Source organism: Vanellus vanellus, assembly GCF_965231255.1.
Source record: "Vanellus vanellus genome assembly, chromosome: Z".
NCBI lineage: Eukaryota > Metazoa > Chordata > Aves > Charadriiformes > Charadriidae > Vanellus > Vanellus vanellus.
The window spans coordinates 86,069,561-86,086,715 of record NC_138908.1 but is presented as its reverse complement, the minus strand read 5'-3'; the positions used below and the strand labels follow the sequence as shown (position 1 = coordinate 86,086,715).

The 17,155-nt window shown below is 43.7% G+C and overlaps 1 protein-coding gene across 3 annotated transcripts in view; it reads left to right on the top strand.

The window, feature by feature from the left end:
• The window catches only part of DYM (dymeclin), a 244,951-nt gene that overhangs the window by 84,510 nt on the left and 143,286 nt on the right, over window positions 1–17,155 (top strand). For all 3 annotated transcript variants that reach the window (XM_082497723.1, XM_082497722.1, XM_082497724.1), the window contains exons 9-10: window positions 902–1,080; window positions 6,767–6,892. In XM_082497723.1, coding sequence (XP_082353849.1) covers window positions 902–1,080; window positions 6,767–6,892 — 305 coding nt within the window. The remainder of the gene's footprint in view (window positions 1–901; window positions 1,081–6,766; window positions 6,893–17,155) is intronic.

Genomic DNA, 17,155 nt, shown 5'->3' with positions numbered 1-17,155 from the left:
AGAAGGGCAGAATCCCCCCCTCGCCCTGCTGGCCACGCTGCGGGGGATGCAGCCCGGGATGTGGGGGGCTTTCTGGGTGGTGATCGCACATTGCCGGCTCATGGTGAGCTTCTCATCCACCAACACTCCGAAGTCCTTCTCCTCAGGGCTGTTCTCCAGCCATTTCTACTGGAAATTTCTAGATGCTGGAGGGCTGCGCTGATGAACGGTTTTGATGAAACTGGTAAAGCTTCTTGTTAAAAGGTTCTGTGAGCAGAAATCTGTTTTATTCTTTTATTATTTATTGTGATCATGAACAAACTGCCGTGATGTTAGACTATGTGATGTGGTGTTTTAAATTGCTGTAGTTAAACTCCCCACCATCTCTTAAATTCCTGACAACACTTCTATTTCCCTAAAAATATATTGACTTATGTGCATCTGCCTGTCATGCCAAGAAATGGATAAGAGAGAACTCCACCCTGATGGCAGGGAACTCCACCTGGAGGTTTTGGTTGCACAAGAATCGATATGTGGTTTCCGGAGAAGATCCTGTAGTTGCAGCAGCTCCTGGGACCATCTGCCTTTCTAATGGCGAAAGCCATTTGGACAAACGGAATAGCTTTATGGGGAAAAAAAAAAAAAATTCGTGTCTTAACACAGACACAGGAGTCTTACTGGAGCTCTTGTGGGAGGGCAACCTCAGCTTTTTGGCACAACTGAAGCTTCGTGAGACCCTGTTAAGGTTTAGGATAAGAGTCATGGATGAATTTTGTTTCCTCCTTACTGTGGTGGCTGTATAAAGTATTTCCACCCCCCCACCCCCCTGGAATTTTTAGGAAGTTAGCGAATAGCTGGATGGTAAATGTGTTTGTTAAAGAATGTGGTTTTTTTATTTTATTTTTTTATTTCTTTATTTCAGATAGCACTGCTTTTTCATCATCAAATCCACACGCTTTCCAGATTAATTTTAACAGTTTATACACAGCTTTGTGTGAGCAGCAGAAATCTGATCAAGCCACTCTTCTTTTATACATGCTTCTGCATCAAAACAGCAACGTACGGACGTATGTGTTGGCACGAACGGACATAGAAAATCTTGTAAGTATTGCTCTGCTCACCTTATACTCATCACGAGGGGTTGGTCCTGGAAGCTTGGGTGTCACCAGCTGCCAGTGTCCCCTGTTATGCCGTGGGGGCTGTAGGTTCTCGCTCACTTATTCATTTTTATTGTGTCATCTCAGGAGTATGATGCTAAACACGTCACTGCAGTACAACACACCACTGCTAAAGCTACCAGGCTGTCTGTGATTCCCTCTTTCTCAGTGTCACTGTCTGATCCAGGTCAAACCTGCTGACCTCTGGACACGGTGGAAAGAAACTGGTAGCGGATATCGTTCTATTTTTTTATTTTATTTTTCTTTTTTGACATGTTCAGGCCAAAAAGTTACGCAAGCTGCGTGCGTACAGGGATAATAGTTAAGAAAATGAGCTGTAACTTGACTAACGCGCCACGTCTTCCAGGGTTGACCTGAGGCTGAAACTCCTCAAGGAGCAGCTGACGGATTTTATAGAAATGCAACTATAGTGACTTTTTAGCCGCCTTAAATAGGATTGTGGTTAATGGCCAATCTAACAGACACCTGGTACAGTTTTTGTAGGTTATAAATTAGCTTGTGCTCCCCGCTACATTTAGTAATGTCACAAACCACTTTACCAAATCTCGCTTATTAAAAAGCATTCCTTTAATAAGATAATGGCTGTCTAGGGGAATTGGTAACGGAATAGAGAACCTTTTCCATTTTAATATTTGAAATCTTGCCAGATAATTAGATCCCTTGCCTCTTTGATGGCAGATATGGAATGGGTTTGGTCTCGGTCCAAGTTCTAGCAGATGTATTGCTAAAATCAGAGTTGATAGACACGACTGTTGGCAAACTCGGGTGAGATGGCTGATAATTGAATTGATTCCAGACTGAACTCCTGCGTAGTCTGCTGCAGATTATTTAGGTGAGGGCTGAGTTTTTTTGCATGAATTCGGTGAACAAATGGTCATATTTAATTTTCTGGCCTGTTAGTATGTGATACGACATGTTTCACAGCTGCTAACCACATCGATTTACTTTATCTTTAGAGAAATAAAGGTTAGGTGTGTGCATGGTTTTATAATTACGATGTCTGATAGATTGTAAAACTTCCAGAAAAAGCATGAGATGCGTGTGTCAGAGCAACTCCAGACGCAGGTACTCGGATGCTCTGCAATGTGGGATATTCTCATATATTATCACCGATCTATCCTCCCTCTCAAATAAAACAAAACAAAATAAAACAAAACTCCCCCCAAATAGAAAAATCTCAGAAATAATCAACAACGTTAAACACTTTGTGGGAAAAGCTGAGAAAATTGAGAAAAGCATCACTGAAAAGTCAACAGCATGTTTGATTATTGATTTTTTTTTTTTTTTTTTTTTTCTTAATACCAGAATTTGAAACTGGGTGCTCTCGTTTTACTCTTCGTGCACACTGTTGCTTTTTTGTGATCGCTGCTGACACATTACTGACATCTTTGTCCGATCCTCTTGTTTTTAGCGGGCTGGTAGGCAAGGATGAGCAGCGGCCGACTGAGAAGAGTTTTAATTGCTAAGTAACACGGGCTGAGCCAGACACAGAAAGGATTGGCGGACGGGAGGGTTGCCGGACGAAGAGATCATCATCTCTTAATTACAATCCCATGGTGGAAAAAGGCTAATTCAGTCTTAGGCTTGTAAATGAGCTGAAGGAACAGGAGTAACGGAGCTGATTCTTTCCTTCCCTATATGGCGACCGCGAGAGCGGTGCGAACACGCTGCGTACTTATTCTGGTGTTGCGCTACCATACTTCCTAAAATATTTACAGCCTTTTGAAAAATGGAGAGGGTGTAGAGACACATTTATTTTTTATTTTTTTTTGCTTTAAATTAAACAATAAAACCGAGCGGCATGGAAAGCCAGCTTAGCTCACTTAGAGCTTGAGAAGCATCAGGATGTGCCTTCACAAGGGGAAAGCCTTGGATGGGAGAAGTCTCTCCGCTTGCAGGGAGGTGTGATAAGAGCTAAAGCGTGGAGGGTGACTTAGAGATATGGGAGGAAAACCGTTCAGGTAATTAATTCGGAGGCAAAGCAATGCTGTCTGTGGATGTCTTTGAATGGGAGTGGATGACTTTTTGGAGGAATATGGCATAAATCAGTGGCATCTTCATGCAGAGGCAGTTGGGTGAAGGGTAAGGGTCTGTGTTATATGAGAGATCAGGTCAGAGGCCAGCTGAGCGCTCATCTTAAACCTAGAGGGCTTTCTTAGGTTGTTCCTGTTTCACTGCACTCAGTGCATCACATTTGTTGTGTTATCCCCTATTTTAATTCTTCTCGGTTTTGGTGCCCGGGAAGCATCGCTAGCAGATGTCCTGTGACATTTCCTAGGGGTTTTTGAAATGTGTCTTTCTACTTTGTACCTCCAGTTTAATTTGTAAATTGATTTGCTCTGTTTTGTCTTTTTTTTTAACTATGTTAATAGGTAATGTCTCAGCTTGCTTCCTCATTTGTGAATGAATCTCCTCCTTCTGTCATTATATATAAATACCGTCATCTTCTGTTGTGCTTTATAATCCTTTATCGTTAGTAAGGCAATGCATCCTTTTTGCTCTTATAAGAAGTCTGCTTGGTAGAATGAATAGGATGTTTGTGTGTCTTCTGTAACTTACAGTATATCGCTTTGTATCATTTTATAAAATAATTAGGTTAAATACCCGATGCTCTTAGGGATGTTCCTATCTGGAATTTGGCTGTCTTCTTGAAAATACATGCAAGGATTCTCCAGGAATCGGTGGGACTGGTGAAGTAGGGGTCAATTAGCAAATTTTTTCATAAGCGTAGCGTTGTGGTTTCTGGATGGGAGACTGTTGAGCCTTTTTCTGTTTGAAAGGGCAGTTAACCCTCATATTGCGGGTAAAAATGCCAGCAAGATATCTGCTCGTAAGAAATAAGCTGTTTTTAACCTGTTTTCAGGATTAAAAGTAACTTTGTAATGGTGTGTCTTGCCACTTAGAAGCTGCTCCTGATGGAGGAGCGTTAGTAGTAGTCCATTAAAGATTGTTTAATGCCTATGAATAAAAGGGCCAACAACACAAAAAAAAATGGTAGTTGTCTTCTCCGTACGTGGCTGGACAATGCAACTGCATTAGTAGATAGATATAAAAATTTTCGTACACTTGTGTAACATAAGTGCAAGAAATGCATTTTGGTTACAATTCTAGATAAATTTTAACATAGTTAAAATTTTAATTTAATCTTATATCCTAACTCTATTTTATTTAAGTGGTGGCTTGCCAAATAGTTTTCGTTCTGAGAACAGTAAGATTTGTCCTAAAGGTGTGTGTACCTCAGCACTCAGGAAAGTGTTGGGAGGAGGAAAGGTTATAGAAACTGTATGTATTAATTCAGGAACGACACGTAGAGAGAGTCAAATTGCCTTTTGCCTCCTTGAGTTTGGTCTGGTACGCAGATGGAGGGAAGTCTGAAAGAGGAGTGGGAAGCGTGGGAAAGCGTGGCCAGGGGGGAGTTGAGGTGGGAGGAAGAGGGTTCGAAGGCTTTCGAGGTGCGTTTGGGGCAGAAAGACTGAATGGAGTGATCTGGAGAGCCGAATCGCTCTTCAGAGTGCGAGTAATTTCAGTAGCTAATATGAAATTTTAGTAAGAGTACTTTCGCGCATGGGCTCATACAGAAATGTCTGGAACGTCTCACTGTCAGAATCAAGGTACCCGTTTTTAATGTAGTTTCTAGCAATACGCTGGAGGACTTAAGGAAAACAAATGCAGTTTTTCAGCTACAGTTTGACCTAATATTAATGTGCATAGACAGAGGACACATGTTGGGCCAGTCTGAAAGAATACACGGGTATTTGAGATCTGTCTTAAAAATTCAGAATCATAGAACGGTTTAGGTTGGAAGGGACCTTGAAGATCAGCCAGTTCCGACCCCCCTGCCCTGGGCAGAGACACCTCCTACCAAACCAGGTTGCTCTAAGCCCCGTCCAACCTGACCTTGAACACCTCCAGGGATGGGGTAGCCACAGCTGCTCTGGGCAACCTGCGCCGGGGGCTCACCACCCTCACAGGAAAGAATTTCTTCCTAATACCTAATCTAAATCTCCCCTCTTTCAATTTAAAACCATTCCCCCTCATCCCATGTCTCCCCTCCCTGATCCAGAGTCCCTCCCCAGCTCTCCTGGAGCCCCTTTAAGGACTGGAAGACTTGGAAGTGACTTTGAGCTAACGCAGTGGAAAGCTACATACAATATAAATATCAGAGATGGAAATAGTTTGAACAGTGGACTGATGCGGTGACGGTTCCCCCCCCCCCATCCAGGGAAAAGGAGTAATGTGTTTTGCTACATGCTAAGTAGATATTCTCAGAAATCTCAGTCTTCACTCTCAAGACCTGTATTCACAAAACTAAAACACAACTCCAGTTTTAATTGCGGGGAGAGGTTTTGTGAAGGATCCTTTCAAATGGTAAAGGAAGGATGTTTGCAATGTGTAAATAATTTTTTTCCCTCTGCTTTTGTTGTGGTGTTGTCTTGACCCTGGCCAAAGCATCTGTCAAAAGGTTTTGTGGCCTGCAGCATTTAGATCAATCTCATTGGTTTTAATAGAAACTGTTGTGTGTTCTTTAATATGTTCCAACTGTTTGGGGACTGGTTGGTGGTAAGAGAACATTCTGGTAACTTCAGAGGCTTGTGAAGCACTCGGTGTCCTGGCCGCTCACCAGAATAGGTTTCACATGATTCATCCTGCTGCACTCGGCCTGTTTTGAAAAACAGCAAGTCTTTAGGTGTCTAGAAGCTTCTTGGATCGAATTCTACATCTCAGCCGCTATCTTGGAATTGAGAGTTTTCTCCAGTTCCTTTTTCCAGGGTATTTTGCGATGTAGGCCTATTTCTGCAGCCCAGGGAAGCCACGTTGTCCTGAGCCAGTGGAAAGCTAATTTTCAGTTGGTAGAGAGACAACGTTTGCATCTGGATTAACTTTAGACTAGCATTCAGGTATGCTCGCTGTTGCAATGAAATCTCATTTTCATTATTATTGCAAGACTTTGGCTTAAGCAGTTCATCCTGGTGGAAATGTTGCAAGACCTTGGGCTGAACTCTCATCGTAATGTCAGTTCTCTTTGGCTGCGTGTTATTTAGAATTGGAAAAACAGGCCTTTTCTAGTCTTAACCCAACCCAAACTGGTTCTTTTCTGGGATAACCTCCGCGCACCAAGATGGAATTTGAGTTTCAGGTCTCAAAATGCCTCTGTGCACCTCAGCTCCGATATGCCGGGCTATATTTGATGAGGAAAGTCCTTTCCAGCCAGGCTTGTGGTAGCGCAAACGGTTAGAAACAATTGTTTTCCTGCTTGAATTGGTGAAAATCTTGTTCAACAATTTTATTTTTCCATAGTCTAGAGGGGAACTAAAGCTTTGGGAGCCTATGGGAACTGCTATGGCTGGAAATCTCATTTATTAGGAATTGAAATTCCATGTCTGACCACAAGAAAGAATTTGTGGAGACTCTCTTGTGGAGACAGAATAAAACAGATGGAAGGTGTTTGAACGCTGTACGTCACTGTTTAGGGGTGGTTATTTCAAAAGGAGGAATTGCTATGATATTGTTAAGGGCAGGGTGATACACGGGAGGTTTAGAGTCTCCTCTGTTTATTGTCCGAGGTATTTGAAGACTAAATGAATACACACGTTTTTCCTTCCCTAAAGGTTCTGCCAATTCTTGAAATTCTGTATCACGTTGAAGAAAGGAATTCGCACCACGTTTACATGGCTCTTATCATTTTGCTGATCCTTACGGAGGACGATGGCTTCAACAGATCCATTCATGAAGTGGTGAGTTGCCGTTTCGGTAAATAATTCTTCAGCTCTAAAAATTATAGGAATATTTCTTTTTATAAAGATACATCTGTATATCTGTTTCCTCAGCAGAGGCTGTGTTCATCCAAATTTGATGACATTTACTCATTTCTTCCGCAAGGAGCAGTACCCTGAAGTTAGAAGAGTCATTTCGGAACTCTTCTGAGCGAAGTGAACAAACGCGTTCCCTCTTATAGGGGAGATGCTGCATATACCTCTTTTTCTGTCTTTTTTTTGGTGTTCCCTGTTACAAATTAACGTAGTGATGGCCAGGCAGGCTGCCTCAAAGATGCTGAGTGTGGAAGTGGAGGGGGCTAGAAGAGAGAGAAAAAACACAAAACCTTTTTTATTTCTCTTGAAAACCTTTCCTTAACCGGTTTGATGCAGTTGAGAGGAACTTTTAGTTGGACTTTTATTTTCCAGACTGAATGTTACTTCCTTTCTTGGCATTTCTTTTTCTGTCTTTCTGCTAGATTAATATCTATTTTCTGTTGTCCATATAATATGAGTCAAATTTTGACTATTTTTGATGGGCCTTGACAATCTGTGCTGGAGAGTACCTTGGATAATTGTGTTGTAGTTTCCTGGCTTCTAGAGCTATGATAATGCAGAAGATATCTCCCCTGATTTTATTTAATTTTTTGACTGGGACAGGGAAACTCTCTTTTGGGGGTTATGTGAAATGAAAGAAATGCAAAAAGCTGGAAGCAAGTGTCGAGGTATCGAAACAGAACTCTTCTCCCGGGTAAACTTCCAGCCTGTTTTGGATGCAGCTGGCATTTTTTTTTTCTTGGTGCTAAGCGGTAGAGACTTAGAGTGTTTGCTCTCTGAAATTTCAGATTATTTCCTATAGCTCTGTATGTAGAAAGCAAGAAGAGATGATGATGTCTATATGCAGTTTCCTGGGAGTACCTTTTAGGAAGCAGCTTTTAGGAGGAGCACCTCTAGTAACCATGCAGATGACCGAGACAACGTTCTCCTGAAGCTTTCTTCTGCCTCACCTTCGTGTGCCTTGAACCTACGTGTACGCACCATACATGTACGTGTGTGATGTTTTTGGCTTCCATATCACTAAGTCATTCACCTGCTCTCATAAATTGAGCTTGTTGAGGGTTAGAATACAGCAGACAGGGCTTCACTCCTGCCTCAGTCTCTTCCCCCGTCATTCTTCATTCATTTTAAAGGTTTGACACGTGGTCATTCAATAAATTCCTTACTGGATAAGTAAAAGTAGAAGTTTTCCCTAAAATTGTTAATGAGGATCTGGCTGTGGAACGAAAACATAAATCAAGTTTTCTCGTCCAGTTTATTCTTGCCTTTGCAGCTAACCCTGCCAAAAGAACTGTAGTGTTTTCTGTGCAATGTGGATATTAGTTTACTACTTCCATTTAAATAAAACCAAAACCAAACCCCCACTTTGTTCCTTTTACCCTGCACTGATTTTTCTCAGTCCTGCCTTTGCTTCTTCCGTCGTCTTCTCAATTTAATCTTTGTTTTGAATTCAGACTTTCACTAATTGCTGCTTTCTTTTACTGCCTGGTTGTGTTTTTTCACTCCGTAGTGTCTGGAGAGAAGCATCCGTTCATTAATTGCAGTATGGTTTTGCTTCTTGGCTGGATAATGAGAGGTGGCTGTAAAGTGCCGGAGCTTGCAGGCCTGTCTGGGCGAACTTCTGTCAGCCCTACTGCAGAAAAAACTGTGAAAATGGAAAATATGTCCATCAAAAGCCCATGGAGTGCTATGATGCTGCAAAGGATAGGTGTGGAATAACCTTAATTTTCCTCCTCCTGTTCTCCTCTGGTCCTTACTATTCTTTCCCTTACCCTTTTCTCCATCCTTTGATGGACGGGGGCATGTTTCATGCCGAAGGAGAGGGCGAACTTGGAGTGCTTTTCTTATTGAATTTGAAGGCTTCTTCTTGCCCTTGCTGTTAATCTTGGTGTCACGTGGATGGATTGGATGCAGTGAAGGAGAAAGAGGTCGCCCCTTGTTGAAAACTTCAACTGTGCACTCTTAAAGCCACCTAAATGAGCTATGCTGTAGACAAGAGAGTTGAGGACTGTGACACCAACTCTTAAGTATTCTTTATAGAAAGAATTCCTTATCTGTAGGTAAACTGCATTTTGCTATATATATTTTGTTATAAGAAGTTACCTTCTTGATCTTCTTGATATATGGCATTCCTGAGCTTTACAGAGGGATGTGGATATCAAAATACCTTATCTGTAGGTAAACCGCATTTTGCTATATATATTTTGTTATAAGAAGTTACCTTCTTGATCTTCTTGATATATGGCATTCCTGAGCTTTACAGAGGGATGTGGATATCAAAATACAGCTGTGAGCATTGCATCTTGTCTTGTGAACTGTTGGGGAATGGATATATGGGTAGTGGGTTCCTACGGACCCCGTTAGGGGGAATAAGTGTAGTTAGTGTCCCAGTTTGTGGAAAAAGGATTGAAAATCATACTGATAAATCAATTCCCCTCACCCATCTTTTTGTATTATTTAAAAGGATGTTTCCAGGTATGAATGACCACGTTACTAGTCAAAAACTACAGTCTAAAGTAAGGAATTAGTCTCGCACTTTCTTAAATATTAACCCCACATCTCCTAAAGGCTGAGAGGGTGTTACAGGGCAGCAAAATGAATGGAGTCAGGAAAGCTATACAGGTATTTCGGTAAAACGTGAACATCTAGTGTCAGTTACACAACTAGATTGAAACTCGTATTCACTGCAAATATTTATCAATTTTCAGCAATTGCAGCAGTTTATTAGGGGTTTTTTCCCATCACTTGGGGAAAGCATGAAGAAAAAAAGGATTTGATGTATTTTAGGTCAACCTATTTTTCTCTCTGCTGCTGCGTATCCCGTGTACTGTGCTTATAAGAAGCATGACTGTACCGTCCATTTATGGGCTATTTTCCTTTGTGGTATTCAACCCACGTTTATTTATTGATTTTTAAGATTAATTTTAGTAAGCACAGTTTTATAAGTTGTGATTATACCGACTGGTAAAGAGCTCAGGAAACCACAGAAACTCTTTTTGACTGCTGCAAACGTTTTTTGTTTATAATGAATGTGGTCTTAACTGCCTGGAAAATATGATCAAAACCATAGGTCCTGTTCCTGCTTAATGCAGTTAGGTCCCTGTAACCACATAGAGCTCAATTTCTTTCGCTAATAATTATAACAACAGAGTAAACGAGTAAATGCAAGAATTCCCTAAAGGGGAAAAGTATTTCTGATTTTTCTTCTCTGATTTATGAAACTGTAAATAAAATGACATCGGATGTCAAAATAACATCATGTAGTACTTTATGTAGCAGTAATCTATAGTAGTTTCTGCTGTAGTAAATAGCGATAGACTGTAAATCACAGTTTAACTGTGTTTACTTTTATTGTGTTAAGAAATATCCCACAAGCAAAGTTATAGGAAACTGAGACCGAGAATCTCGGTCCTTGATATATATAGAACTGAGTTCCTCTTCTTTGCATCTGTAGTTCTTGCACCCTGAGTTGTAGGTGTCCACGAGCCTAGTGTTAAAAAGAGTAATTAATCAAAACCTCGTAATTTATTTTCTTGAATTATTTTGCAAGACCACCTCGCGTCTGAGCTTTTCTGTTTTTCTGTTTGCCCTTTTTAATATAATCTGCAAACCAATGAGATCGTTCAGATGGTGGCACTGATTTCAGGTAGATGATTTTGAAATTTAAGGAACTTTTATGTTTCATGCTTCTGAAACCTCAAAGCAGATGAGGGATGATGGTGTTTGCTGCTGTTGGTTTTTTAAACCGGCGTTTCATTGCCTACCATCTATGGTTGCTTTCTTCAGTATGGGGGAGAGGAGAGTAGGGGTGACAGGGACTGGTATATAACTTCTTAACTTTGAATTTTGGGTTGTTTAATTTTTTTGAGAGTAGTGGTTTATTTCAAGGCATAGTTGTCTCAGTGAAAGTCGTTTTCCAGGGTCGGTGTTCTTAAAGATTCGGTGAGAACCATTGGCTATCTCTAGAGCGAGATTAGGGCATGAACGTAGAATCACAGAGTAGTTTGGGTTGGAAGGGACCTTGAAGATCATACAGTTCCAACCCCCCTGCCGTGGGCAGGGACACCTCCCACAAGCCCGGGTTGCTCCAAGCCCCGTCCAACCTGGCCTTGAACACCTCCAGGGATGGAGCAGCCACAGAGCAACCTGCGCCAGGGACTCACTGCCCTCAGAGTGAAAAATGTTTTCCTGATATCTAAATCTCCCCTCTTCCAGTTTGAAGCTATTCCCCCTCATCCTGTCACTCCATGCCCTTGGAAAAAGTTCCTCTCCAGCCTTCTTGTAGGCCCCCTTCAGGTACTGGAAGGCGGCTGCTCTAAGGTCTCCCCGGACTCCTCTCTTCTCCAGGCTGAACCCCCCCAACTCTCCCAGCCTGTCCTCCCAGCAGAGGAGCTCCAGCCCTCGGAGCATCTTTGTGGCCTCCTCTGGACCTGCTTGGCCGTGGTTATAGCTGTCAACATGTTCTTTAACAAGCTCTGGGAACTTCCCGTTTTGCATTAGGAATTTGAATTTTGGCAGGTAGTCTTTGTGTTAGGGCTCTGTTGCTGATAATCTGACTAAACTTGACCAAATGCTAACTCGCTAGTGGAAGGGGAGCTGTCTGTTTCCAGCTGCACAGCATATACATAGCTGGAGGTGGCCTGATGTCCATGGTGATGGAATATTCCCATTTTGCTGCTCCCAGAGCCAGCTGGGCTGTTTGCATCCTCCCCTGCCCAGGGAGCATGTATCAGTTGAGATATGTAGGGACGAGCTGGAGCTTATGTAAGTGCTTCTTCCAGCTCTTGTGGGATGGGACTGCGCTCCCAGTGATGCTTCTGTTGCTGCTTGGCGATGGTTGAAGCCACATAAAATCATTTAGGTTGGAAAAGACCCTTAAAGCTACTGAGTCCAACTGTAAACCTAACACAGTCAAGTCCACTGCTAAACCATGTCCCTAAGCACCACATCTACAGGTCTGAAGAAAGCATCTAGGAATAGGAGCCTGATGTGACAAAGATTAGGAGAAGTTGGAAGGAGGCTGTGGCTGGCTGCATGAGGAACATGGGATGGTGCAGTGGGGGAAAGAGGTATGAATTAAACAAGAAGGAGGTAAGGTCTGGGATTGCTGAGCAAAGAAACGGGAAAAGAGGCAGGGTAGGAGCAGACTGACAAAATGCTGGAGAATCACAGAATCCCAGACTGGTCAGGGTTAGAAGGGACCTCTGGAGCTCCCCCAGTCCCACACCCCACCAGAGTAGGGGCACCTACAGCAGTGGCACAGGACGGCGTCCAGGCGGGTTTGGAATGTCTCCAGAGTGGGAGACTCCCCCACCTCTCTGGGCAGCCTCTGCCAGTGCTCTGCCACCCTCAGAAGAGAGAAGTTCCTCCTCATGTTGAGATGGAACTTCCTATGTTCCAGTTTGTGCCCGTTCCCTCTTGTCCTGTCACTGGGCACCACTGACAAAAGACTGTTCCCATCCCCCTGGCACCCTCCCTTTAAGGATTTAGAAGTCTTGATAAGATCCCCCCTCAGTCTTCTCTTCTCCAGACTCAAAAGCCCCAAGTTCCTCAGCCTTTCCTCACAAGAAAGATGCTCCAGTCCCCTCATCATCTTCATAACCCTTTGCTGTACCTTCTCCAGCAGTTCCCTGTCCTTCTTGACCCGGGAAGCCCAGAACTGGACACAGCGCTCCAGATGTGGCCTCCCCGGGGCAGAGTAGAGGGGGAGGATGACCTCCCTCGACCTGCTGGCCACACTCTTGATGCCCCCCAGGATGCCATTGGCCTTCTTGGCCAACGGGGCACATTGCTGGCTCATGGGCATCCTGTTGTCCCCCAGGACTCCCAGGTCCCTTTCCACAGAGCTGCTCTCCAGGAGGTCAGCCCCAAACATGTACTGGTGCAATGGGTTATTCCTCCCCAAATCAGTGCCTTCACTTGCCCTTGTTGAATTTCATTAGGTTCCCCTTTGCCCAACTCTACAGCCTGTCCAGGTCACGCTGTATGGTGGCACAGCCTGCTGGTGTGTCAGCCGTCCCTCCCAGTTTTGTGTCATGAGCAAACTTGCTGATGGTACACTTTATCCCTTCATCCAGGTCATTGATGAATACAGTGGACAGGACCGGTGAAGAGAGAGAAGATGAAGTCAGACTACTTTTCCATGAGAAACTGGACTAGGCAAGGTGTGGGTGGGGGAAGTGGAAGCTGGGAAGACAAAGATCTGAGAATGGATGGGATCTGTGAGGGCAAGGAGCTGGGAATGAGCTACAGGGAGGGGAAAAAGGGAAGGATGAAGGCTTGTGCATAACACAGGGAGCCGTAGATGGATGGGAAAGATGTGATTGGAGACTGTGGAGGGCTCAAGGTCCTGCTTGAGGTTATCTAACTTGTTCCAGTCCCATTCCTCTTGTCCCAGTCCCATTCCTTTTGTGCCATGGGCACAGTCTTTGTGAGAGAGCCCGTGCTGGGACCCGAGACTCCTGAGCTCCATCAGTGGGAATCAAGGAACTTCCACTTTGGTTGGTAAAGTATAGGGATGTGCCCCACAAAATAACGCCCAAGGGAAGAAACATGGGCCTCGTTTTATCTGTGGGAGAAGGTTGCTTTGCTATTTCGCTCGTAAATGAGAGACGAAATAGTAAGAAATAGCTTATTAAGAGATTTAATCGGTACGTTGATCTTTTTCTATTGGGCTAAGTGTATTTTATCTCAGAGAGGAGGAAAAAAACCAACCCTTGGGTATCATTTTAGAGCAAACGGAGTAAAATTCTTTCTTTTCAATAAGCATCTGGAAACATGTCCCTTTATGTATTCTTGCTGTGGATTTCCATTGCGTGTGATGTCAAAACAAACGGTATTTTATACTACCCATTTTCATCGTTATATTTTGTTTTTAAAAGCATGTTTCATTTTCAGTACTCTAAGCATTCAGATGTCAGGAAATGAGATGTGCAACCACAACTTATCCCTCGTATATTTATATATTGCAGATTGTAACCGTTACTTAACGATCATATACTGTTCTTCAAATAAGAGTATATTTTTCTTCTAGAAGATTCAAGTGCTTGGCTTGAGACATTTTTTGTTGTCAAAGTGGTTCATTTCTTTCTTTATAGGAAATCTCTTGAAAGCAGATGTATTCCTGTAGTCACAAATAAGCTGTTTTTAAGAAATCAACGGACGAATTGCAACCGAAGTCACTGTCTACACTTATTTTAGCGTTTTGCGTTGTTGAAGTAACGCACTAACTTGCTGCACGTACTCATAGGTTTATGCTTAGCAGCTTCAGGATGATGAAGTTCTCCTGTTGCAGAGTATCTTCTTGCAGTGAAGTTCATATGTGTAAACTGTTAATTACACAATTAACACCTTTTTAACTTTTTGGTTGCCCGTTTTGTGAAAACACGTGTAGTTTTTTCTTTGTCTTTCAGGTTATTCCTGTTCATCATCTGTGTTGTCCATCCTGACTAGTTGTCCTTGTTTACTGAAACTCCTTGGATGACTTGCTTTCATTTATACCATCATCACTTAAAATAGTATTAGTGGCTTTTTACAACCAGAAATTATACCTGGTTCCGCATCCACTCATAACCTTCTATAGCTGGAAACCTTTCTTGTCATAATTTTGCATTTCCTATTTGTTCCTCAGCCTTGACCATTCTTCCCTTAAATCATAGAATGGTTTAGGTTGGAAGGGACCTTGAAGATCATTGAGTTCCAACCCCCCTGCCCTGGGCAGGAACACCTCCCCCCAGCCCAGGTTGCTCCAAGCCCTGTCCAACCTGGCCTTGAACACCTCCAGGGATGGGGCAGCCACAGCTGCTCTGGGCAACCTGCGCCAGGGGCTCACCACCCTCACAGGAAGGAATTTCTTCCTAATATCTCATCAAAATTTCCCCTCTTCCAGTTTGAAGCCATTCCCCCTCATCCTATCACTACATGCCCTTGTAAATAGTCCCTCTCCAGCCTTCTTGTAGGCCCCCTTTAGGTACTGGAAAGCCGATATAAAGTCTCCCTGGAGTCTTCTCTTCTCCAACTTTCTCACCCTGTCCTCACAGCAGAGGTGCTCTAGCCCTTGGATCATCTTTGTGGTCCTCCTCTTGCCCCACTCCAACAGGTCTATGTCGTTCCTATGTTGGGGACTCCAGAGCTGGAGGCAGTACTCCAGGTGGGGTCTCACGAGAGTGGAGTAGAGGGGCAGAATCACCTCCCTTGACCTGCTGGCCACACTTCTGCTGATGCAGCCCAGGATACGGTTGGCCTTCTGGGCTGCGATCACACGTTGCCAGCTCATGTTGACCTTCTCGTCAATACATCTCAAGTCTCTTCCCCGGTTCTGATTTCTCTATTCTTTTATCAAAAGGTGTTTACCAGAAATTGTCATGCTTGAGCTGTTGTTGGGATGTTTGTCACCTTAGCCACCACCGTACCGCTATGAAACGATGGTTTTCCCATCTATACGTTAGAGGCATTGGATTCGCTTTAGCTCCCCTGTGGGAAATAGGGAGTTGCTGACAAAAAGTGAGGTTCTAGGTAGCATGTGATAATGGAGATACTTTTTTTTAAAAAAAAAAATTATTTTAATGATCTGAACTTTTATTTTGTCTCTTCATATATAGTACAGAAATGACTCCTGTATCTCTCGATAGGATGAGGGGGAAGGGCTTCAAGCTGGAAGAGGGGAGATTTAGATTAGATACTAGGAAGAAATTCTTTCCTGTGAGGGTGGTGAGGCACTGACCTGGGTTGCCCAGAGAAGCTGTGGCTGCCCCATCCCTGGAGGTGTTCAAGGCCAGGTTGGATGGGGCTTGGAGCAACCTGGGCTGGTAGGAGGTATCCATGCCCAAGGCAGAGTGGTTGGACTAGATGATCTTCAACGTCCCTTCCAACCTAAACCATTCTATGATCTCAAACTGCATCAGCTTTCCTACTAACATGAATTTCCTGAGCCTACTCCAAATACATCTTCTGTCGCTATATCTTCTTTTCATTGTAGAATATCTAGTCTGTAATGATATTTGGGATGTACCTCCTGTTGGACAGGTCTTTGTATGCCTGATTTTTCAAAGCATAAGTGGGTAAGAATCCTTTTAGGAGGTTGGGGAAAAAAACCCCAAACCCACCAAGGTCTTTTAACATAGGCAAATGCGTTCTTCCCTGAAATAATTCATGAAAGACAGGCTTTCGGGTGTGCAAGGAATGAAGTGAAGGAGGAGAGAGATTGATGAATCCTAATTAAGATGCTATTTCAAATGTCTTGTACTGTGAGAGAGCTTCAAGAGACAGAATTAAGGTGAGAATGAGGGCGGGAGGTAAATGAAAGAAATGAACGTGCATGTGGAGTTTGCAGAGCCTGGAAGGTTAAATGTGGGGTTTAAGGCATTTTAAACATAGTATTGATGAAGTATTACCCTTGTCTAGAATAAGCACCGTAGGATTCTTTTTTTTTTTTTTCCCCTCTTGGGTTTTGCCTTAGAATCTATTGACAGAAGTTTTGATTGAATCATAGAATGGTTTAGGTTGGAAAGGACCTTGAAGATCATCGAGTTCCAACCCCCCTGCCATAGGCAGGGGCACCTCTCACTAGACCAGGTTGCCCAAGGCCACATCCAGCCTGGCCTTGAACACCTCCAGGGATGGGGCCTCAACAACCTCTCTGGGCAACCTGTGCCAGTACCTCACCACCCTCAAAGTGAAAAACTTCTTCCTAATGTTTAATCTGAACCCGCCCTCTTCCAGTTTAAAGCCATTCCCCTTCATCCTATCACTACATGCCCTAGTAAAAAGTCCTTCCCCAGCTCTCCTGTAGACCCCCTTTAGGGACTGGAAGGCCGCAATAAGATCTCCGCGGAGCCTTCTCTTCTCCAGGCTGAACAGCCCCAACTCTTTCAGCCTCTCCTCACAGGAGAGGTGCTCCAGCCCTTGGATCATCCTCGTGGCTCTCCTCTGGACATGCTCCAGCAGGTCCATGTCCTTCTTATGTTGGGGACTCCAGAGCTGGAGGCAGTACTCCAGGTGGGGTCTGACGAGAGTGGAGTAGAGGGGCAGAATCCCCCCCCTCGCCCTGCTGGCCACACTTCTGATGCAGCCCAGGATATGGTTGGCCTTCTGGGCTGCGATTGCACACTGCCGGCTCATGTTGAGCTTCTCGTCAATCAGCACCCCCAGGTCCTTCTCCTCAGGGCTGCTCTCCAGCCATTCCCCACT